Raw genomic sequence first — 23975 nt, forward strand, 5'->3', positions numbered from 1 at the left:
GCAAATTGTAATATGGATATAAGAATGTATCCATTTAGTGTATATCTTATACTTTAACTACAAATTCATATTTGTTAATGATACAGTATTTTACATTCTTTAATAAATGGCATCTTATTAACCTATTATATGATTTTTCCCAGAGCTGTGCTTTCATATTCTATCTACATTGATGCATGAGTCTAGTTTATTCAATATAATTGCATATTGTAGACATTCCATCATATGAACATAACACATTTCATGGGTTCCTTTACCAAGGGACATTCCAGTTGTTTTGAATGTTCACCCTTTCAAATGATGCTATAATAATCATCTCATATATGTGTAACCAGGTTTCCCTAGGTTATTTTCTTAGAAATAAAACTCCTAAACAATAGTAAACAACTTTAGTTTTACTCTATATTGAAAAACTATATTCCAAAACGGTCATGCCAGTTTATGTTCTCCAGCTAGTGTGAAGTTCCAGTTTCTCAGTATTCTTGCCAAATGAGATATTATTTTCAAACTTTGGGATTCTTAAATTGGTGGGTGTGAACTAATTCTCATTGTCTTCATTCCACTTCCCTGCTTACTACATGGTTGTGAATTTGTTTTTAAATTTTTTGGTGTGAATTTATTTTTATGAGCTATTCAAAATTTCTCTCCTGTGGTGTCTGTAATATCCATTTGACCAATTTTCTATGAGTTTCTTTTTTTCCTATTGCAGAAGTTTTGAGTGGAGCTGAGATATTAACTCTTTGTTAGAGATATTAACTCTTTGTTAGAGTTCACAATTAAGATATTTGTTGGAGATTAATCTAGTTAAGAGAGTTTGTGTGGGGGGTGCCTGGGTGGCTCAGTGGGTTAAAGCCTCTGCCTTTGGCTCAGGTCATGATCCCAGGGTCCTGGGATCGAGCCCCGCGTCGGGCTCTCTGCTTGGCGGGGAGCCTGCTTCCCTTTCTCTCTCTCTCTGCTTGCCTCTCTGCCTACTTGTGATCTGTCTGTCAAATAAATAAATAATCTTTAAAAAAAAAAAAAAAAAGAGGGTTTGTGTGGAATTTTTTTTTGTATTTATTAAAATAATCTGTTTTTCTCTTATTGCTTCAGTGTAAGTAGTTGCAATGGTAGATTTTCTTATGCCATCATTGATATCTTGAAATAAATTTTAGTTTTTCTTGGGTTAATTTTATTACTGATTAACTCATTTTTTTTTTTAGCATTTAGTGGGTTTGGGCTAAATGTTTTAAGTGAGATTGGGCTATATTTTTTTTCTTTTTGGTCTTGTTGTAGTTTTCATATCAAAATCATACTGCCCTCTTAAAATAGTAGGGTAGCTTTTCTCTTTTTCTGTTCTCTGAAACTACTTATTCAAACTTGCCCATTAAACTATTTAGTGGAGGAGAAAGAGAGGGATAGATTGAGTGTGAAGGTAAATGGGAGGGAGAGTAGATGTGTATACTATTGATTCAGGCTCATTAATGTTTTATTGGCCTATCAGCCTTTGTATGTAGTTCTTTAATTGCTGGGGTAATTTTATAAGTTTGCCAGTTTTGTGTAAACATAACACATTTCATGTATTCCTTTACTGAGGGACATTCCAAATTTTCAAATTTATTAACAGCTCATCGTAACATTTTTTTAGGTTTCTGAAAATGTAAATCTATGTCCAGTTTTGTTGTCTTCCTTTCTATAATTTGTGTGCATGTGTGTGTATGCACACATGTGTGTACCTCCTCTCATTTTCTTGATCAGTCATGCTGAAATATGGTCTAATATTAATAAACTGACCTAAGATTTCATTGTTTAGTATTTTGTTTGCATCTCTTTTTCCATTCATTTATAAAGGAGCTTTGGTTTGCTTGTTGCTTTTTGGCAGCATTAGCTAGATTTTAACAACATGCAGATACTATTTTATTAAAGTAATCTATTTGCATTTATTGTGATTCTTGATCTATTTGAATTTTTATCATACTTTATGTTTTAAATATATTACAAATTTTTTTACATGTATATTTTTTCCTTTTCTGCCTTCTTTAAGTTTTCTCATTCCATAGTTTCCTTCTACCAGCTGAGAAGTTAAACACTCTATTTCTATTCTTTTTAGTGGTTACAGTTAAATTTTGACATCCAATTAACTAAGTCTAATGTTAGCCAAAATCTTTCTCTTGCTCTTAAATGATACAAAGCTGTGAGAATAACACTTACAGCCCTCTTCCACTATCTTTCATATTATTATTTAATATTTTTAATTCCATCTTATTTTTAAACTTCTACAAGTTAGTCATTTTTACAGTTGATATGTACTTATATTTTCCAATAGCTTTATTAATTTATTTGATCACCATTTCTTTTTTAAATTAAAATATAATAAACACACAGTGTCTTATTAGTTTCTGGTACACAATATACTGATTCAACAATTCCATGTTATTCAGTGCTCACCACAATAAGTGTAGTCACCATCTCTCACCATACTGTTATTACAATATTATTAACTGTATTTCCTATGCTGTACTTTTCATCTCCATGACCTATTTATTTATAACTGAAAGTTTGTGCCTCTTAATCCCTTTCACCTGTTTTACCCATTCTCCTGCCAACCATCCCTCTGGTAACCACCAGTTCTCTGTATTTATGAGTCTGTTTCCTCTTTGTACATTTGTTTGTTTTTTAGATGCCACACTTAAGTGAAATCATATGGCATTTGTCTTTGTCTTTGACTTATTTCACTTAGCATTATACCCTCTGGGTCCATGCATGTTGCTACAAATGGCAAGATTGTATTCTTTTTTTATAGGTAAGTAATGTTCCATTGTGTATGCATACCACTTGTTCTTTATCCATTCATCTACTGATGACACTTGAGCTGCTTTCATGACTTGGTTATTTTAAATAATACTGCAATAAACATAAGGGTGTGTATACCTTTTCAAATTAGTGTTTTCATTTTCCTTGAGTAAATACCTAGTGGTGGAATTACTGAATTGTCTGGGAATTCTATTTTTAATTTTTTGAGGGACCTCCATACATTTTTCCACACTGATCATACCAATTTACATTTCTACCAACAGTACATGAGGGTTCCTTTTTCTCTACATCCTTGCAAACACTTGTTATTTCTTGACTTTTTGGTTCTAGCCATTCTGACAGGTATAAAGTAATATATCATCATGGCTTTAATTTGCATTTCCCTGATGATGAGTGATGTGGAACATCTTTTCATATGTCTGTTGGCCATCTATATGTCTTCTCTGAAAAAATGTCTGTTCAGGTCCTTGGCCTATTTTTTTTAAAGACTTTATTTATTTGTTTGAGAGAGAGAGCACAAATGAGAGAGCAGAAGCAGAGGGACCAGCAGCAGGACTTTATCCCAGGACCCCAGGATCATGACCTATTCTAAGGAGAAATGCTTAACCAACTGAGCCACCCAGGCACCCTCTTTGCCCAATTTTTTTTTTTTTTTTTTTTTTTTTTAGATTTTATTTATTTGTCAGAGAGAGAGGAGAGCGAGCGAGCACAGGCAGACAGAATGGCAGGCAGAGGCAGAGGGAGAAGCAGGCTCCCTGCCAAGCAAGGAGCCCGATGTGGGACTCGATCCCAGGACGCTGGGATCATGACCTGAGCCGAAGGCAGCTGCTCAACCAACTGAGCCACCCAGGCGTCCCATCTTTGCCCAATTTTAAATTGGATTATTTTTTCAGTGTTGATGTGTATAAGCTTTTTATATATTTTGGATATTAACCCTTATCAGATATGTCATTTGCAAATATCTTCTCCCAGCCTGTTTTGCTGATGGTTTCCTTTGTTGTGCAAGAGCATTTTATTTTGATGCAGCAACATAGTTTATTTTTGCTTTTCTCTTACATGAGGAGACCTATCCATAAATATATTGCTAAGGCCAACATCAAAGGGATACTGTCCGTGTTTTCTTCTAGGAGTTTTATAGTTTCAGGTCTCACATTTAGGTCTTTAATCCATTTGAGTTTATTTTTGTGTATGTTGTGAGCAAGTTGTCCAGTTTCATTCTTTTGTATGCAGCTGTCCAGTTTTCCCAGCACCATTTGTTGAATAGATTGTCTTTTCCCTATTGGATATTCTTGCCTCCTTTGTCCTAGATTAGCTGACTGTGTCAGCATGGGTTTATTTCTGGCCTTTCTATCTTGTTCTCTTGATCTAGGTGTCTAATTTTGTGCCAGCTCCACATTTTCTTGATTATTACAGTTTTATTATATATCTTGAAATTGGGGATTGCGATACCTTTAGCTTTATTCTTGTTAAGATTGCTTTGGATATTTGAGGTCTGTTATGATTTCATATAAATTTTATCATTTATATATTTTACATGCTATAAATATTTTACATGCATTATGTTAATTTATAAACAATTATTCTAATTCTATGAAAAACAATATTGGTCTTTTGATAGAGATAGCGTTGAATCTAGATTGCTTTGCATAGTATGAACATTTTAACAATATGAATTCTGTCAACCTATGAGCATAGTATATCTTTCCATTTGTCTCATCTTCTATCTTTTTCATCAGTGTTTTTTAGTTTTCAGGTACAGGTCTTCATCTCCTTGGTTGAATTTATTCCTAGGCTTATTCTTTTTGGTACAATTGTAAATGGAATTTTTTTTTTTTAATTTATTTATTTGACAGAGAGAGATCACAAGTAGACGGAGAGGCAGGCAGAGAGAGAGAGAGAGAGGGAAGCAGGCTTCTTGCTGAGCAGAGAGCCCGATGTGGGACTCGATCCCAGGACCCTGAGATCATGACCTGAGCCGAAGGCAGCGGCTTAACCCACTGAGCCACCCAGGCGCCCCTGTAAATGGAATTATTGATTTCTCTTTCTGCTATGTCATTATTAGTGTCTAGAAATGCAACAGATATCTGTATACTTATTTTGTATCCTGCAACTTCACTGAACGATTTATCAGTTTGAATAATTTTTTGGTGGAGTCTTCGGGGTTTTCTATATATAGTATCATGTCCTCTGCAAATAATTACAGTTTTAGTCCTTTGTTACCAATTTAGATTGCCTTTTATTTCTTTTTCTTACCTGATTGCTGTGGTTAGGATTTCCAGTACTGTATTGAGTAAACATAGTTAAAGAAGACATCCCTGTCTTCTTCCTGATCTTAGAGGAAAAGTTTCAGTTTTTCACTTTTGAATATACTGTTAGCTGTTTTTCATATGTGGCCTTTATATGTTCGGGTCTGTTACCCCTAAACCCACTTTGTTGAGATTTTTTTTTGTTGTAAATAGATGTATGTTTTCTTATTTTTTGGATGTATTTTTTCAAATGTCCTTTTATTTTGCTTCTGTTGAAATGATCATAAGGTTTTTATCCTTTCTCTTATTAAAGTGATGTATCACACTGATTGATTTCCAAATATTGAACCACACTTGCATCCTGGAATAAATCCTACTTGATCTTGATTTTTTTTTAAGTGTATTGTTGAATTTGGTTTGTTAGTATTTTGTTGACTATTTTTGGTATATCAGAAATATGGGCCTATAGTTTTCTTTTTTAGTAGTGTCTTTGTTTGGTTTTGGTATCAGACCTCATAGAATTAAATTGGAAGTTTAGGGGCACCTGGGTGGCTCAGTGGTTAAGCCTCTGCCTTTAGCTCAGGTCATGATCTCAGAGTCCTGGGATCGAGTCCTGCATCGGGCTCTCTGCTCTGCAGGGAGCCTGCTTCCTCCTCTCTCTCTCTCTCTGCTTGCTTCTCTGCCCACTTGTGATCTCTCTCTGTCAAATAAATAAAATCTTAAAAAGTAATTAATTAATTAATTGGAAGTTTACTTTCTCTTCTGTTTTTTTGTTATAGCTTGAGAAAAATAGATATTAACTCTTCTTTAAGTATTTGGTAGAATTTACCCTGAAACTTTCTGATCTTAGACTTCTGTTTGTTGGGAGTTTTTTGATTACTGATTCAATATTGATTACTGATTACTAGTAATCAGCCTGTTCAACTTTTGTAATTCATCCTAATTTAGTTCCTGAAGATGGACCTTATTCTAGTTGTCCAATTTTTTGGACATAAAATTGTTCATAATGGTCTCTTATCATCCTTTGTATTTCTGTACTGTCAGATCTTACTCCTCCATTTCTGATTATATTTACTTAACTCCTCCAGTTTTCTTGTGAAACTTGGCTAAAGGCTTATCAATTTTATCATTTTGAAGAACTGGCTTCTTGTTTCATCAGTCTTTTTTATTGTGTTTGTTTGTTTGTCTCAAGTTCATTTATTTCTGCTCTAATCTTTATTATTTCCTTCCTTCTACTAACTTTGTGCTTTGTTTGTTGTTTTCCTACCTTTTCTAGGAGTAAAGTTAGGTCATTTATTTGAGATTTTCCTTGTTTCTTGAGGTAGGCCTCTATTGCTGCATCCTAAAGATTTTGGACCATTGTGTTTCATTTCCATTTATCTCTGTGTATTTTTTAAAATTTTTCCTTTATTTCTTGTTTGACTCATTCAATCTTTAGTAGCATATTACATAGCCTCCTATAGTTGTGTTCCTTCCGGATTTTTTCTTAAAATTGATTTGTAGTTTTATATTGTTGTGGTTCAAAAAGATCCTTGGTATGATTTCAGTTTTCATAAATTTATTGAGACTTCTTTTGTGGCCTACTGTGACCTGTCCTAGAGAATGTTCCATGAGCACTTGAAAAGAGTGTGTATTCTCCTGTTGTTGGATGAATATTCTGTATATATCTTTTAGGTCCATTGGGTCTAATGTGTGCTTCAAAACTACTATTTCCTTGTTGATTTTCTGTCTGTAGGATTGTCCATTGATGCAAGTGGATGCTGAAGTCCCCTAATATTGTATTACTCTCAATTTCTACATTTAAGTCTGTTAATATTTGCTTTGTTTATTTAGGTGCTCCAATGTTGGGTGCATAGATATTTATAATTGTTATATCCTCTTGTTGGGTTGATCCTCTTATCATTATTTAGTGCCTTTCTTTGTCTTTTGCTAGTCTTTGTTTTAAAGTTTATTTTGTCTCATATAAGTATTGCGGTCCTGGCTTCTTTTTTTTTTTTTCCACTTTCATTTAAATGGTATATGTTTTCTAGACCTTCACTTTCAGTCTGTATGTGTCTTTAGAACTGAAATGAATCTCTTATAGGAAGTATATACATGGTTTATTTCTATATCCATTCAGTCAACCTGTGTCTTTTGATCAAAGCATTTGGTCCATTTACATTTAAAGTAATTTTTGATAGGTATGTACTTACTGTCATTGTATTAATTGGTTTCTGTGTGTATGTGTAATTCTTTGTTCCCTATTTCTTCTCTTACTCTTTTCCCTTGTGATTTGATGTCTTTATTTAGTGTCTTACTTAAATTCCTTTCTTTTTTTTATTTTTTTTTACGTGTTAAAGGTTTTTTTATTAGTGGTTACCATTGGGTGCATATATAACATCTTATGTATATACAAGTCTTTATTAAGTTGATGGTCACTGAAGTTTAAACACATTCTAAAAGCACTAAATTTTTACTCCCACTCCATGTTTTTTGTATATGATACCATATTTTACATCTTTTTTATGTATTCTTGACTATCATTTGTAGATATAATTGATTTTACTACTTTTGTGTTTTAATCTCCATATTGGCTTTATCAGTGATTAATCTACTACCTTCACTCTATGTTGCTTTTACCTGTGAATTTTTTTCCATTAATGATTTTGTTCTATTCATGGCCTTTTCTTTGCTCTGGAAGTATTCCCTTTAATATTTCTTATAAATCTGGTTTAGTGGTGATGAACTCCTTTAACTTTTGTTTGAGAAATTTTTTGCCTCTCCTATTCTGAATGAGAACCTTGATGGGTATGTTATTTTTGGCTGCAGGATTTTTTTTTTTTCTTCAGTAGTTTGATATATCATCCCATTCTTTTTGGCCTATAAAATACCTGCTGGAAAATCAGCTAATAGCCTTATGGGGTTTCCCTTGTATGTAAATCTTTTCTCTTGTTGCCTTTAAAATTCTCTCTTTATCATCACTTTTTGCCACTTTAATTATTATGCGCCTTGGTGTAGACCTCCTTGGGTTAATTTTGCTAGAGTCTCTCTTTGCCTTCTGGATCTGGATTTCTGTATAATTCCCCAGATTTCAGGAAGTTTACAGCTATTATTTCTTCAAATAAGTTTTTGCCTCTCCTTTTCTCTTTCCTACTCCTTCTGGGACCCCTATAATGTGAATGTTTTTTCACTGGATTATGGCACTGAGTTTCCTTAATCTATTCCCATTTTTAATTTTTTTTTTCTTTTTGCCATGCAGCTTGGGTGCTTTCTATCACCCTCTCTTATAGATTGCTGATCTTTTCTTCTATGTCCTCTAATCTGTTGTGGATTTCCTGTCATGTATTTTTTTAAGGAGGTGAAGGACAGAGGGAGAGGGAGAGAGGGAATCCTAAGTAGGCTCTGTGCCCAGTGTGAAGCCCACTGTAGGGCTCAATCTCACAATCCTGAGATCATGACCTGAGCTGAAATCAAGAGTCAGACATTTAAGCAACTGAAACACCCAGATGTCCCTCCTCTCATGTATTTCTCATGTAGTTCAGTTATTGAATTCTTCATCTTTGACTGGTTCTTTTTTATATATATTTTACCTCTTTATTGAAGTTCTCACTGAGACCATCCACTCTTTTCTCAAGTCCAGTGAATGTCTTTATGACCATTACTTTGAATTCTTTATCAGACATACTGTTTATCTCAGTTTCATTTAGCTCTTCTGCTGTGATTTTTGTCTTATTCTTATATGTGGGACGTATTTCTCTGTGTCATTTTATCTAACTCCCTGTTTGTTTCTGTATATTAAGGAGGTCAGCTACATCTCCTGGTCTTAAAAGTAGTGGCCTTGTGTACAAGAGGTCCAATCATGTCCTGTAGCACAATCCCTCTGGGTCACAAGAACCAGGCATTCCAGGGCTGTGTGGGCCTCACTGTTGCATCTGAGCTGTGATTGCCTTCAGACCAGCTTGTTGCAATGACCCACTTTCCCTATTGTGAGCACACCCTCAAAGTTTGGTCACTAAGCTGTTGAGAGCCCTGTCTGTCTTCCCCACTGTTAACTTCTCTTTTAATATTTTGCATCTCTTCATTTCTCCATGCTACATTCTGGGTGTCTTCCTTAGATCTAAGTAATTCCCCAGTTCTCTTTTCTGCTGTGTCTAATCTCCTTTTCAACCTCTACATTAATTTTTTTTATTATAAGAACTAATGATTTCTGTACTCCTTTCTCTTGTCCCTAAATCTATGTTCTTTTTTCACACTCTTGAAAGTGTTTTTTGTTTGTTTGTTTTGTTTTTTACCTAATGGATTTCATTCTTTTATTTCTTTGAACATTTAAAAAAATCGTTATTTTAAAGTCACTTTCATGTCATTCTGTTACTGAATCCTGTCATTCTGTTATATCATCTGACTATGTGTGGTAGCTCATCTCTATGTGGTTTACTTTTCTTTTTTTACTATAAGCTTGATTTAAGTGGAAATTGTTTCTTTTGCCTACCATATGTGTCTTGGGTTATAAGCAGCTTTACAGAATGATTTCAGATTTACTTTACAGTGGTTAGATTACAAGCACCGTTTTGTCTCTGTGTCTCTGAAATACACAGTGTACATTTAAAACCCCACCTATACTTGGCTTTCAAGTTCCTGATTTCTCATGGGTGATTCTTTTAGCTCCAGCAGTCATAGCTGTATACTAAGCTTCCCTGTTATTCCCTGGGAAAGTGTACACATATCTTTTACAATTCGTTTTACAGATCAAATGGAATTTTGTGACTCTGAACTTTATGCTGATAGCTTGGTTCTAGCTTCCCATTCAGATGAGGCCTGTGGCTCAGAATTAACTCCTGACTCAAAGTAAATCCTCAGCCATCCAGTCATTAAGATTTTTCTTTATCTGTCTCACTTTTCCTTTGCATGTAATTCTCACTTACATGTTTAGTTTTGTTTTCCTCCCTATATCTGGCACCTGGAGACTTTATTGATTTCTATAGATGAGTTATGTATTTTTCATATAATTCTTTGTGTTGTTGTATTTTTCAGAATTTCTATATGTTTAGAGTAGGGGCAATGTCTTCCATATCTGTTTAAATCATCATATTTGTCAAACATATTACTTCTCTAATGAAGAAAAAATACAAAAAGTTTTAAAATATGTTTAAAGCAATGTTTTATTTTAAGTAACCTTTTTCTCCATGCTTCTCAGTGCTGAATTTGAAGAGCCACATAATTATGAGGCAACAATTTCATATCTGAAACACTCTGGCAACTCCATTAACCTGTGCACCGCAAAAGAAATTGCTGATTGTAAGTCTGCTAAGCCAATTAATATTGTAACACTGTGTGGAATGAAAATGTGGCAAAAATGGTATTTTCCCTCTAGCTAACTATAAGTTTAAAAATTCAAAGCCATGCTGCTCTACCATCTCATTTCTTTCTTTTTTTTCCCCTGCCTGGTCTCTTAAAAATATAAATAAATCCAGTTGGGCATCAATGCTATCTCACAACTCCTAGTGCTGCCTTCTCTCTACCTCTTCTATTCTCTCCTTCACCAATCTACTTAGATGCCTTGCCTTCTGTAGATATGTGGGAGGGAAAATCAAGATACAATAATCCATTTTTCTTCCTTCTCCTATAGAAACTTCATCTCTCTTCTTGTGGTGTCTTTCTTGAACTCCCCTGGTAACTCCGTGTGTGGAGAGGGAGATAACAGACTATGAGAATTAGGTCCCTCTGTTTAGTCTGAATAGGAGCAGAGAATTCATTTAATGGATCTGACCACTGGTTCAGAGCTAAATCTTCCCACCTCTGGTATTGCCGACAAAGCTCAGACCTTTCTATGAAGAAAAGAAACCCTGTCAGGTAACAAAATGAAGAAGCAGGGAATCATAACATTTCTACAGTTTCTGTGTCTTTGTTCTGCCTGTAGGATCAGCTAGTTCTCTACAAAAGGCATGAACATTTGTGCTGGAATAAACATTAGTATTTTGTGAACATATACTATGGGTCACATCAGTAGTAGGTTCTCTGTGTGCATCCCTGCTGATACAGCAGTTTTATTAGCCCACTTTTTGAGACAAGAAACTGAGGACCAGAGATGTTGAGTTGTACAAGGTCACATGAGGAATATATGGTAGAGACATAATATGAAATAGGCTCAGACTGCCTCTAAGATGCATGCTGTTTTCACAGTTTTATGCTGCTTCCCATTCAAGGATGTTTTGCTTCCCTGGAGGGAGGGTTAGAGGAAGATCATCTGATTTAGCTTCTTTATTGTATGGAGAAAAAGCATGAGAGTGTGGGAGAAGTCATTTGCCTGAGAATACATACATAAAAGGTTTGTGAGGTGGGAGTTAGGATCCATTGAAATTTCCCTTCCCTTCCCAAGGCAATAAAGGGTTGAAAATGGAAAATCTGGAAAATCTCCCTCTCTCTTTCTCTTAGGCTAGGCAAAGTCTAGATTCTCCCATATGGCTTATAAAATACTAGTCATAAGACAAGCAACTCCTGTCCCTTCTTACCCCCATAAGGCAATATTGTTCCAATCTTGGAGCATCTAGGCACCTGCATCAGAATATGATTTCTCAAATTCTAACACTTAAAATACAAATCATCTGGGGATCTTGTTTAACATATTCTGGTTCAGTAGCTGTGTGGTTGGGCCTGAGAGTCTCAATTTCTAACAATTTCCCTGGTGGTGCTGATGCTGCTGGTTTATAAACCAGCCTTTGAATAGAAAGGCCATGGGCCCTATTTGGACTAAATTCCAACTGCATGCCTTTCTGCAAAGGGCTCATAGGGCTATTTAGCTATTTAGATGCCCTTGTTGGAACCTATACCTTCCCTTTCTGGATACAGGAGACCCCCAGAATGCTCCCTCCCAAGTCATGCTTGGGTCTCTTCCCTAAGTCCCAGGACAGACTGGGCTGCAGAGAGAGAAGTTCATGGGGGGTGGTGTGCATGAGATTTGGACCTTGCAAGGCCCCTTTCCATGTAGGATAAAGCTGAGGATTAAAAGTGGGAAGCTGGACCAGAGGCCTATATTTGTTCTTCCTGGGCCATAAATGCTCAAAGTGGCCTGCCAGGGGAAATCACCTAAGGTACCCAAAGAAGGAGCCACTAACTCAAGCCTCTCTTCAGTCTTTCACTGAGGGATTCTTTGTCTACTTCATAAAGAGGCAAGTGTCTTTGGCTGAAAGAGAAAGGGCTCAGAAAATAAGCCATTGACGCAATTGAGAGTAACAGAGCATGGAGTAGCAGAAAGGGAGGAAGGTGGGAGAGAGGTGAGGGTGGTGAGGGTGTCCCTTGCCAGAGAGAACATCTTGGTGGGAGATAAGAATAGACCTACCAGGGCTAAAGAAACTGAAGTACTACAGCCTGGGATCAAAAGGATCCTGCTACATGTCTCCACCCCTTTCCTTCTTCCTCTTTAAATGACCAAGATGCAGTTAGAAAAAACAAAACAACAAACAAACAAGAAGGGGTTGAGCTATTTTCCCCCCACTTGTATTATTCACTTCACTCTTTCTTCATTTATCTTCTAATTATCTTTATACCACTCACTAGATGAATAACATCTGAACCTCAGTGTATTCATCTGAAAAGTGGGTATAATATCACCTTCATGGCATTGTTCTGAGAGTTTGATAAAACAATACATTTAAATTCAAGTGGAATTCTGCTTCTGGAAGGATGGAACGTGTATACTCTTCCTTATTCCCTCTGCTAAGTACAACTAAAACTGTCGGATATCATATGTGAAACAAACATAAGAAAACTGGGAGACTCTGAAAAGTTATAAATAAGAATGTATAGCAGCTAGAGACCTAGGAACCCAAGTAAGAATAGGTGAGTTCCTTGGGTTTTCTTCTTGCCTCATATATCCCAGACTTGGAGCCAAAGAAGCTGGCAATCCAGAAACACCAATGGGTACAAACAGAAACATCTCCAGCAAAAGACTGTTCTCTCTAGCCTAAGAACCAGAAAAGGGGCAGTCTAGAAAAACAAAAAGACAATAACTGTTCTATTCTAGCCAAACATCACAGTAAAAACTATGGCTCTACCCCACCAGCCAGTGATGAGTGAGGATCCTAGACACCCACCCTTATCAGGCTGCAGTTATGTACCCCAACCCCTTGGCTGAGGTGGTACAGAGAAAGCTATGTCAGATGCTTGGACTTTCAACCCTTCCAGGAGTAACAAAACTCCACCTATAATGAAGACCACATGAGGAGCTTGTATTCCTGTCTCCCACCCAACGAAAGTACCCTTCTCCTCTCTGTTGGTCTGTTATTAGAGAAGACCCATTGGAGAATCAGGACTTTCACAACTACCCAGCAGTAAGTAGGACAAATGGGAAGCAAAAACAAGTACTCCTACCACCAGGATGTTATTAGCAAAAGCTGAGTGGGGAACTGGAGTGCCCACCCTTGACCAGGAGCAGTGAGGAGCCTTGCCCTCAGTTGGATATTGGAAGGCCAAGAAGTGGAGAACCTAGATGTGTACCCTCAGCTGACAGAAAAAAGTCATCCCATTTCTGTCACCAGAAAAGCCAACTAAAACAAGTTTAAATAATACCCAGTCTCATAAGATAATACTTAAAATGCCCAGGTTTCAACAGAAAATTACTCATCATACCACAAATCAAGAAAGTCTAAACTTGAATGAAAAGAGATAATCCATAGATGACAACATTGAGACAATTGAAATATTAGAATGTTCTGAGAGACAATTTAAAGCAGCTGTTAAGACTTCAGTGAACAATTATGAACATGATTGAAGCACACAAAGAATAGTTTCACTCTATTTTTAGAAGAAATGGGATGCCTCTGCAAAGAAATGGAAGATGTAAAGAAAAAGAAATAGAAACTTAGAAGTGAAGAACACAATAAGAAAAATAAAAAGCTCACTGGATGGACTCAACAGCAAAATGGGGAGAATAGAAGAATTCATAAACTTGAAAGAAATGATAGAAATTACCCAATCTAACAATAAGGAGAAAACAGATCAGGGGAAAACAATGAACAAAGCTTCAAGGACCCGTGGGGCTATAATGAAAGTCTTAAATTGTAGTACTGGAAAGAAAGGGGAAAGAGGATGCTACTGAAAGTACTTGAAGAAATTGAAAACTTTCCTAATTTGGTAAAAGACATTAAACAAAAGATTGAAGAAGCCAAGAAAATCCCAAGCAGGATAACCCAATCCACACAAAAACATAATCAAACTTCTAAAAATAAAAATAAAAAGTAAAAATCTTGAAAGCAGTAAAAGAAATGATACATTACCTATAGGTGAAAAACAATTTAAATGACTGAATTTCTCATCAGAAATCATGAAAGCCAGAAGAAAGTGGCACAACATTTTTCAAGTACAAGAAGAAAAGAACTATCAATCCAGAATCCTATTATCAGTGAAAATATCCTTCAAGATTGAAGGGGAAAGCAAGATATTCTAAGATGAAGGAAAACTAAGAAAATTTGTTCTAGCAGACCAATCCTAAAAGAATGGCTAAAGGAAGATTTCTAGATGGAAAATAAATGATAAAAGGAAGTACTTTGGACCTTCACTTCAGGAGAAAGAAAAAATGGAAAGAATACACATGTGAGTATGACATATTTTTCTTTTGATTTTTTTAAATTATGTTTGATGGTTGAAGCAAAAACTCTTAACATTATCTGATATAGTTCTAAATGTGTATAAGAGAAATACATAAGACCATTATAAGGAAAGTGTTAAGGGACATAGAGGGAAATAAGGTTTCTATACTTCACATGAACTGATAAAATGTCCATACCAGTAGACTGTGATGTTACATGTATATATAGTGTAATCCCTAGAGGAACCACTGAAACAGGTATACAGTGAGATATTTAAAAAACATAAAACAAAAAACTATAGGTAAATAAAAAATGATTCTAAAAAATGTTCAAGTAACCCACAAGAAAGCAGGAAATATGTAACAGAGAAGCCAAAAAAAAGACCCCAAACAGAAAATAAAAAATAAGGGGCAGATTTAAGCTCTAATATATCAGTAATTGCATTAATTACATTACATGTAAATTGCCTAAATATGCCAATTGAAAGAGATTGGAAGATGTAAATTTAATCTAAAGAATATTAGTGTGATTATATTAATAACTGATAAAGTAAATTTCAGAGCAAAGAAAATTACAAGAGATGTAGAGGGATATTATGTAATGATAATAGGGTCAATCCATCAGGAAGACAAAACAATCTTAAGTGTGTGTGCACCAAGCTCCAGAGCTGTAATATATGTGAAGCACAAACCGAAAGAAAAAATAGACAAATGGACTTATAGTTTGAGACTTTAACACCCCTCTGTCCACATTGACAGAACATCTACTCAGAAAATCAGCAAGGATACAGAAGAATTCAGCAACACCATCAGCAACAGGATCTAATTAATATCTATAGAAGGTGCACCAGGAGCAGAATACATATACTTTCAAGCATCCATAAACATATACAAGATAGACCTTATTCTAGGCCTTACAACAGTGCATTTTGAAAAATTGAAATCATAGTGTATTTTTTACCACAATGTGATCAGGCTAGAAATCAGTAACCAAAGGATAACAGAAAACTCTCTAAACACTTAGAAACAAAAGCACACATTTCTAAAAGGAAATCAAAATACATATTGAACTGAACAAAAATGAAAACATATAAAAATCCTTGGGACAGAGCCTAAGGAATGCAGAAGAGAAATTAATAGCACTAAATGCTTACATTAAAGAGGAAAATCTTTAAATCTAAGATCCTACCTCAAGAGCATAGTAAAAGAATAGAAGAATAAATGTAAAGCAAGGAGAAGGGAGGAAAGAATAAAGATTAAGAACAGAAATAAATAAAATTAAAAACAGAAAAGAGTAGAGAAAATCAATGAAAGCAAAAGCTTGTTCTTTGAAAAGATCGATAAAATTGACAAACCTCTAGCAAGACTAACAAAGAAACAGAAAGAAGACACAAACAAACAATATCAAGAATGAAACAAAGATATCATTACAAACTTTGCAGACTTCAAAAGGACTATAAGAGGATAAAATCTACACATCTAAATTTGACAACTTAAAGATGGAACAATTCCTCAAAAACTCAGATTACCTCAAATCACTCAATATAAATCATTTGGATAGCGCTGTAACTGTTAAGGACATTGAATCTATAATTTTAAAACTAAAACAAACAAAAAACCTAAAACACTGTCACTGTATGTTAACTATACTGGAATTAAAATTTATAAATAAATTAGTTAAGAGAAAATAGAACTCTGAAAAAGACCATCTCAAAGTCCTGGGAGATTTCACTGGAGAATTCTGCCAAATGTTTAAAAATGAATTAACACTAATTCTGTACAATCTTTCCAAGAAAAATGGAAGAGGAAGAAACCCTTACTGATTCAAGAAGCTGGTATTACCCTGACAGCAAACCAGATGGAGACAGTGCACAAGAACACTACAGATTAACACCCTTCAGGAGCAGAGACATAAAAGTCCTTTGCAAAATATTAGTAAATAGAATTCAGCAAGACGTAAAATGGAATTATACCACAATAGAATGCTGTTTATTTCAGGGATGGAAAGCTAGTTCAATATTCAAAGATCACTCGAAAAAAAATCAGTCAATGAACTCTTTATTGATAGGCTAAAGAAGAAAAATCACACAATCATATCAATCTATTCAGGAAAAGCATTTGACAAATTTAATACCCATTTATGATTAAAAAAAAAACTCAGAAAAATAGGAATAGAGGGCCACTTTCTCAACTTGAAAAAAAAAGAGCATTTGCAAACAAACAAACAAAAACCTATAGCTAGTATACTTAATGGAGAAATATTGAATACTTTCCCCTAGAGACTGGGAACTAGGCAGGATGGTCACTTTCTTTTTTTTTTTTTTTTAAGATTTCATTTATTTATTTGACAGAGAGAAACAGCGATAAAGGGAATACAAGCAGGAGGAGTGGGAGAGGGTGAAGCAGGCTTCCCGCTGAGCAGGGAGTCTGACAGGGGGCTCAAACCCAGGACCCTGGGATCGTGACCTGAGCAGAAAGGAGACACTTAATGATCAAGCCACCCAGGTGCCCCAAGAATGTCCACTCTACCACTCCTATTCAACATAGTGCTAGAACTTCTAGCCAATGCAGTAAGTCAAGAAAAGGAAATCAGGGCGCCTGGGTGGCTCAGTGGGTTAAGCCGCTGCCTTCAGCTCAGGTCATGATCTCAGGGTCCTGGGATCGAGTCCCACATCGGGCTCTCTGCTCAGCAAGAAGCCTGCTTCCCTCTCTCTCTCTCTGCCTTCCTCTCCATCTACTTGTGATCTCTCTCTGTCAAATAAATAAATAAAATCTTTAAAAAAAAAAAAAAAAGAAAAGGAAATCAAATGAATACAAATCAAAGAATTAAACTGCCCTTATTTGCAGATGACAGGATTGTCTAGATAGAAAATCCCAGGGAATTTACAAAAAAAAAAAAAAAAATCTTAGAACTAACAAATGAGTTCAACAAGGTCACAGGATACAAAATAGAATTTTAAAATTCTATTTCTATATGCTAGCAATGAACACACTAAAATCAAAAAATACTACAACATTCGCAAAAGCTAAATAAAGAGAAATTAACTTGTGTTTAACGAAATGTTACAAGACTTTAATTTGATAACTACAAATTGCTGATGAAATAATTCAAAGGAAACCTACATAAATAGGGGAGATATACCATGTTTATGGATTGAAAAACTGCATATAGAAAAAATATTCTCCCTTACAAAATTGTAAAAGGAAATTTAATGGAGGAAACATTGCGTTTCATGATGTTGGAACAGTTGAATAGCCATAAATAAAAATCATTCAATCCATCAATCAATCTTAATGTAAGTCTCACATCTTTATAAAGATTAACTCAAAGGGGATCCATCTTTCATTCTCTGCCCACCAAGGGTGAGGAATCTAAGTATTACCTTTCTGGAGGAGAGGGGGAGAGGGAGGGAGGAAAACAATGGGAAAGATGAGGTGGTTAGCTTTCACTGTCACCATTGTCCCTTAATGCCAGGAAAGCCAAGACCATCCCTTTAGGGGTGCATAGTTCAGCATGGGTGCCTTTCTGAGGCTTTGCCCTTTTATATAGAATGTGGGTAAGCAGGATTTAGGCTGTTCTGGAAGTTCTGCAGAATTGTCCTCAGAGGTCATCTAGACTACCCATTCAGACTGTGCTTCCTAGGCCCTAGGGTGGTCCTGAGGGGTACTGGAGACTTTGAGCATGACATCAACCAGAGAAGTTCTATGTGTGCCTGTGGGCAATATTCCACTCAAATGAATGATTCTGTAGCTGGGAGGAAGTTTGAAAGCCATTTGCTAATGGAGTGACCTTGGGCAAGTTACTTTACTCTTTGGGCATCTGCCTCCTCATGGGTGAAATGCCAGTGTCAGTAGTGATCACTGGGTGAATTAAGTGAGGTCATGCATTTAAACACTTAGCACAGTTCCTACTATTTGTAAGTATAAAAAATGTTTGTTGCTTTTTATTATTGTTTTTATATTATTAGTAACAGTGCTCTTGCCTCCTAGTTTTCCAAGGTCACACAGCGAGTTAGTACTTGGAGAAAAAGCCTGCAAGCTGTGGTCATGTTATGGGGCCAGCAGTTGGAGGGTACTGAGGACCATCTTGTGATGAGTGTCCTTTTACCCCAGCTGGAACAAAGCTAGTCAGTGGAGAGAATGGGCTCCAGTGCTGTGGGACATATCCTCCAGTTATGAGTCCCTGTCCTTTCCTGACCCCATGGAGTAGAATCCTTTGTCTTTTATATTCCTTCCATGGGAGCAAGTTGTGATGGCAAAACTTTGGAGAACGTCTGGTTTGTTAAAAAAAATTATAATCAAGTTACGAATGCATTATTAATTCAGTGTGTATTTTTGTGTACTAGCCTTGACAAGTAAGCTTCCTCTGAACCTTAGTTTCCCCATTTCTAAGAATAATATCTCCCCTCTCCCCAGGTGACAATGAGAAGCAAAAAGATCATGATGTGTTATTTCTTTGTAAAACAAAGAATGATACATCAATTGAGGGAGGGAGATTATCATTTTTAAAATTGGAAAAGAAACCCATGTTTGGAATGGATATGGAGCAAACTGCATCATAAGCAATTATTCATTGTGTATTAATAGCTAAACAACGGTTTTAAAGTAAACTGGCAAAATAATACATTTTGATTCAAAAATCAGTAAAAATAAAAGTGTACAATGGCTCCAGTTGAAGTGCATGGTATGAATCATCCACGGAGAATTTTAGGTCTTTGTGTCAAGCAATCGTGTGCAGGCAGTGCCTAAAGAAAACCTAAGATTTCATTTGTTTTATCAATGGTTTTATGTGTCAAATAACAATGACCTTGAAATGCAACCTGGCTGGTTCACTTAGTTAAGCATCTGACTCTCGGTCTCAGCTCAGGTGTTGATATCAGGGTCATGAGATTGGGCTCTGCTTTGGGCCCCACAGTGGGCATGGAGCCTACTTAAAAAAAAAAAAAATGCAACATGTTTCTTGGTCACTTTTCTAAACTACAGCTTCAGGAACCTAGCAGCAAGAAAGAGAAGAAAAACAGGGGGAGTCCTACTTAATATGCATGCATATTCATTAACAGTAGGGGGAAACTTTTAGAGATGACATTTCAGCAAAGAAAAATCAAATAAGTAATTTTATCAAAAACCCATCACTTTCTATACAATATCTGGGGCTCTGCATGGCATGTCCCATTTTTTTACATCATCTCCTTTAATCTCCCCATTAACTGTGTAAGGCAGGTACTAATTGACTGCATTTCTCAAGTGAGCAAACTGAGACTCTAGGAAATGAAGTAATTTGTCTGCAATCCCTCAGGTAGGAAGCGGCAGGACTGGGCTCTGAACCCACATTCTTGCCACTACTTGTGTTTGTTATTAATGAAGGTCAGTGTCACATCATTCAATAAAATCCACAGAACGATCAGAAAAAAATCCAAAAGGAATTCAAACCTCAGTTGGTGGCCAGTCTCCTCTTTTCAGGCTGTGCTAGGGAAACAGAACAGTTAAGGAACAAAAACACTTATGAGTGTGCTGTGGACTTCATTTTATTGAAGTGGGATCTAGGCTTTTTTTTTTTTTTCCCTTCTTTTTTTTTTCCTTTCTTTTCTTCTTTTTTTTTTCCTTTTTTTTCTTCTTTTTCTTTTTTTTTCTTTTTTGGAGGGGGGCTTTTTTCCTCTCCTTTCCCTTTCATGTTCCCCTTCTGACTGCAAACCACTAAATTTCAGTGCTGTCTCTTCAGCATGGAGTATGTATATCTATTTACTGAAACAGGAAACTGAAAATTGTTTCACATGTTTTTACTGAGCATACATTCCATCCTGGAAATCCCCACAGAGATAAAAGCCATGGTCAGTGACCCAAGAACTCCCCACACAGACAAAGCCTCACAGCGTTCCTTGTTCCGGAGGCTGAGAAAACTGAACTCTGCCGTCCTGCATAATTGTTTGAATCCTGGGTGCTGTAAGAAATGGGTGAATAAACGGCCTCTGACATCATTTTTTTTCATGTTTATTTTAGCAACTTATGAAGTCGAAATTGAAGAACCCCAAAAGGTATTGTTCCCTCTTTTTACCAACTTCATAACTACAACAGGTATGCAGAATTGACAGTAGAGTGGTTTCTTTTAGGAGCCAGGAGGGAGGTCTTTGTTTTCGGTTTTCTCCCAATTTCTGAGGCTTTTCCAAGACTCCAGCTGCTAAGATTCTGTCTCCTGTAATAACAGAGATAGAAAAAGTGGTGTTGCGGGGGAGGGAGAAGCTGGCCCTAATCCATTCCCGGGCCCGTTATCTGTGGCGAACAGCATCAGCTGGCCTTTAATAACGGTCCCTTCAGAGAGAGGAGTGCTGTGGCCCAAGCCAAATTTGTACCTCCTGAGCTTTCGGGAGGATGGCCCACCCTCTGAAGGCACATTTTCTGGCTCCTGGTGGGCACAGTGCAAGGTGCCCCTTGGAGCCACTTGATTAGAGCCCAAGCAGAGTCTCTGCTGGCCCCAGTCCCAGCACCTGACCCTGTGATCTCAAACCTCCATTTCCTCACCTGTAAGATAGAGATAGTAGAAGTATCCACGTCTGGGTCATTGTGGAAACGAGAGTGAGGTAAATTCAGGGAACCCGTATGATGGTAAATGCCCGTACCTTTCCCAGACATTTTGCCTCTCTGGGCTCCTGCTGGGTCTTCTGGAAAATGGCGGCTTCTCTGTGAGGGCAGGAAGCAGATGCCCTGTGGCAACCACATTTGCTGTAGTAGATGCTCAATAAATAAGGGGGTTTGTACTTGTTTCACTGAGTTGCTGAGAGAACTCAAAGTAGCTAAGCTCCCAATACAGAACCTGGCACACAGTAGGGCCTCCCCTCATGTTTCAGCTCGGTCAATGAAGGTTCACTTGTTTCTCACAGAGTTCATTTAGTCCAGATCTTTCATCTTTCTGCTTGTTTTCTTACACCTACTGGAAAGGCCTGTTCATTTGTGGTACACTTTCTAGCTAGAAAACTATAAATGATTATTCTTATTAATGAAAGTAGAAACAGTCTATTAAAATGCTTCAATTATCTGGCAATATCTCCAAAATAATAAACTTTTCTGTACAAGTAAACTCTGTAAATAACTAGAGTTTATCCCATTCAAAAGGAAAAAAGACATAAAAGTATTTTTAACATGTTTTAAAAACATTTATTTGAGAGAGAGAGATAGAGATGGTGGGGGTAAGGACAGAGGGAGAAAGAGAGGGAGAATCTCCAGCAGACTCCTTTAAAATTTAAAAATATATTACTCTTTTAAAATTTAAAAACATATTTTTAAATTTTAAATCTTAACTTTCAGACATGTATTGCGTTCATCTCTGTATTCTTGTCTCGGCAGGTGAAATCTGATCTTACCCTGTCTTCATGACAGGGAATCCTCTGTAACATAAGGGATTGAACGGCTACAGTTCACGCTCTTCTTTATAAGACGCTGCCAGTCCCTTAAGGTGCCTGGGGGGTTCATTCGGTTAAGTGTCTGCCTTCCGCTTAGGTCATAATCTCAGGGTCCTGGGATCGAGCCCCGCATCGGGCTCTCTGCTCAGCGGGGAGCCTGCTTCTCCCTCTCCCTCCGCCTGCCTCTCTGCCTACTTGTGCTAAATTTAAAAAAAAGAAAAACAAAGATGATGTTAGGCCTTTGTTAGGTGTTCGGAGTTAGCTGTCTTTCCACCAAGCCCCAAGTCTGTCTGCTGTCATTGTTTCCTGTTCTCTGACAGTTTCAATTTCTCTATCAATATCTTTGTGTTGAGCAGGGAGTCTTTCACATGGATAATTCTGTACCAAGACCTTGTTGCATGTCAGGCACTCGTGCAAAGGTGGGGCACTTCATCCTCCATGTTCCCTGGTGAGCTAATATCACAACTTGCCTCTTACAGGTGAGGACTGGAGGCTCAGAGAGGTTCAGCAACCTGTCAGTAATGCAGCAGGGGTCCATCTGACCTGTCACTCTACCATCCATGTTGTTAGAATTATACAGGAGATAAGAACCAGTCGTCCCTGATTGAAGGCCTGCGGGGCCCTCCTCAAAGGAGGGCAAATGAGCTTTTAGGCTGGTCTTGGTCACAGCATGTTCAAAACTTAGCTATTTTCTGTTTTCTTCAACGTTGTTGTCTAGATTCAAAATGATGAATCAGATCTATGTGATGACTAAATCAAAGAGTTATGTTGTGGTCACTGGGACATAATCTTAATGGAGCCAAATCTAGATCTTCTGGGAGTGAATTTGGGATCAGGGGGTGTGTGACCAGCCAGGGAGAATTCCCAGCATGACTTACACATTTGTGTTACCGATTCTGCCCACTGAAACATTGCTCTGATAGCCCAAGTGTGTATTTCCCCAAATGATGGAAAACTTTATTCTGCAAACACATTCCTGGAAAAGCATGCAGAAAACAATTTATTCTTCTAAGTTAGATTATATATTCCCTCCGGCATGCTGCTTTTCCTTTTCCACTGACCTTCAGTTCCAGTGGCCAGGGTTTCTGGAAGTTTCTGTTGTCAGTGTCTACCTTTGCTCCGTCCTGAGACCTCACCTGCCTGGTCTTCTGGTTAAGTCTCTAATGATCTGTAGTCACACATCAAAGGCATGGTTTGGATTGATTTATGAAAATGACCATTTCCCTCTTTACTTTCAGCCTTGGAAGAATGGTCTCCATCAAAAACTTAGGTGAGTTTTATCTTCAAATGGAAAAGCATTAGTTCAACCTCTGTTGACTGAACCAGTTTTCTTAGATGGGTCAGATATGTTTTCAGAGACTGAGCTGGTTCAGCTTCCCCAGTGCCTAATAAGGTACCTGGTACAGAGAAGGTGCTCGAGGGTCCTGCCTGGCCTTTCCCTCCTGCCTTGTTCTAGCCCACACCACCCTCATCGGTAAACACTTACTGAGTCTCCAGCCTAGGCCAGCCACTTGCTAACCACTGGGGGAGTAGCAGTGATGGCAACCCGGTCGCAACCCTAAGGGGCTCCCGGCCTGTGGGAATCACACAGTCAAGTAGGCATATAACCATCATGTGACTGCCAAAGAACTTAGTTTCCAATATGCACCATGCTGTTTCAAATCTCTGTGCCTTCGCTGCCTTAATTCATTAATTCATTCCAACTTAACGATCCGGTAAATATCTAATGACCATCAAACATTCCCACCTGTAAGAAGTCTTCCTAATTCCCCTCCTTCAAAGAGAAGTAGCCAGACCCTCCCACCCACCCCCACCAAGGTACACAAGTTTGCACTAACCTCACTGCATGTCATTTGTTTGCTAACGTGCCAGTTTATCCTGACTCTCCTTCCCTTCCCTGCTTCTTGTATGTGAGCTCCTTATGAGAAAGGCCTGTGTTTCTCGTTCTTGGTGTTCCTGACACCTCTCATACTTCTGGGTCCA

At 37.1% G+C, this 23975-nt stretch overlaps 1 protein-coding gene across 1 annotated transcript in view; it reads left to right on the forward strand.

Moving 5' to 3' along the window:
- FYB2 (FYN binding protein 2) overlaps nt 1-23975 on the forward strand; it is a 124790-nt gene that overhangs the window by 56383 nt on the left and 44432 nt on the right. Inside the window, 3 exon segments of the mRNA XM_047723606.1 lie at nt 10210-10310; nt 20596-20630; nt 23231-23262. Of these exon segments, the coding sequence (XP_047579562.1) occupies nt 10210-10310; nt 20596-20630; nt 23231-23262 (168 nt within the window).

The sequence above is a fragment of the Lutra lutra genome, chromosome 4 (assembly GCF_902655055.1).
Source record: "Lutra lutra chromosome 4, mLutLut1.2, whole genome shotgun sequence".
Classification (NCBI taxonomy): Eukaryota; Metazoa; Chordata; class Mammalia; order Carnivora; family Mustelidae; genus Lutra; species Lutra lutra.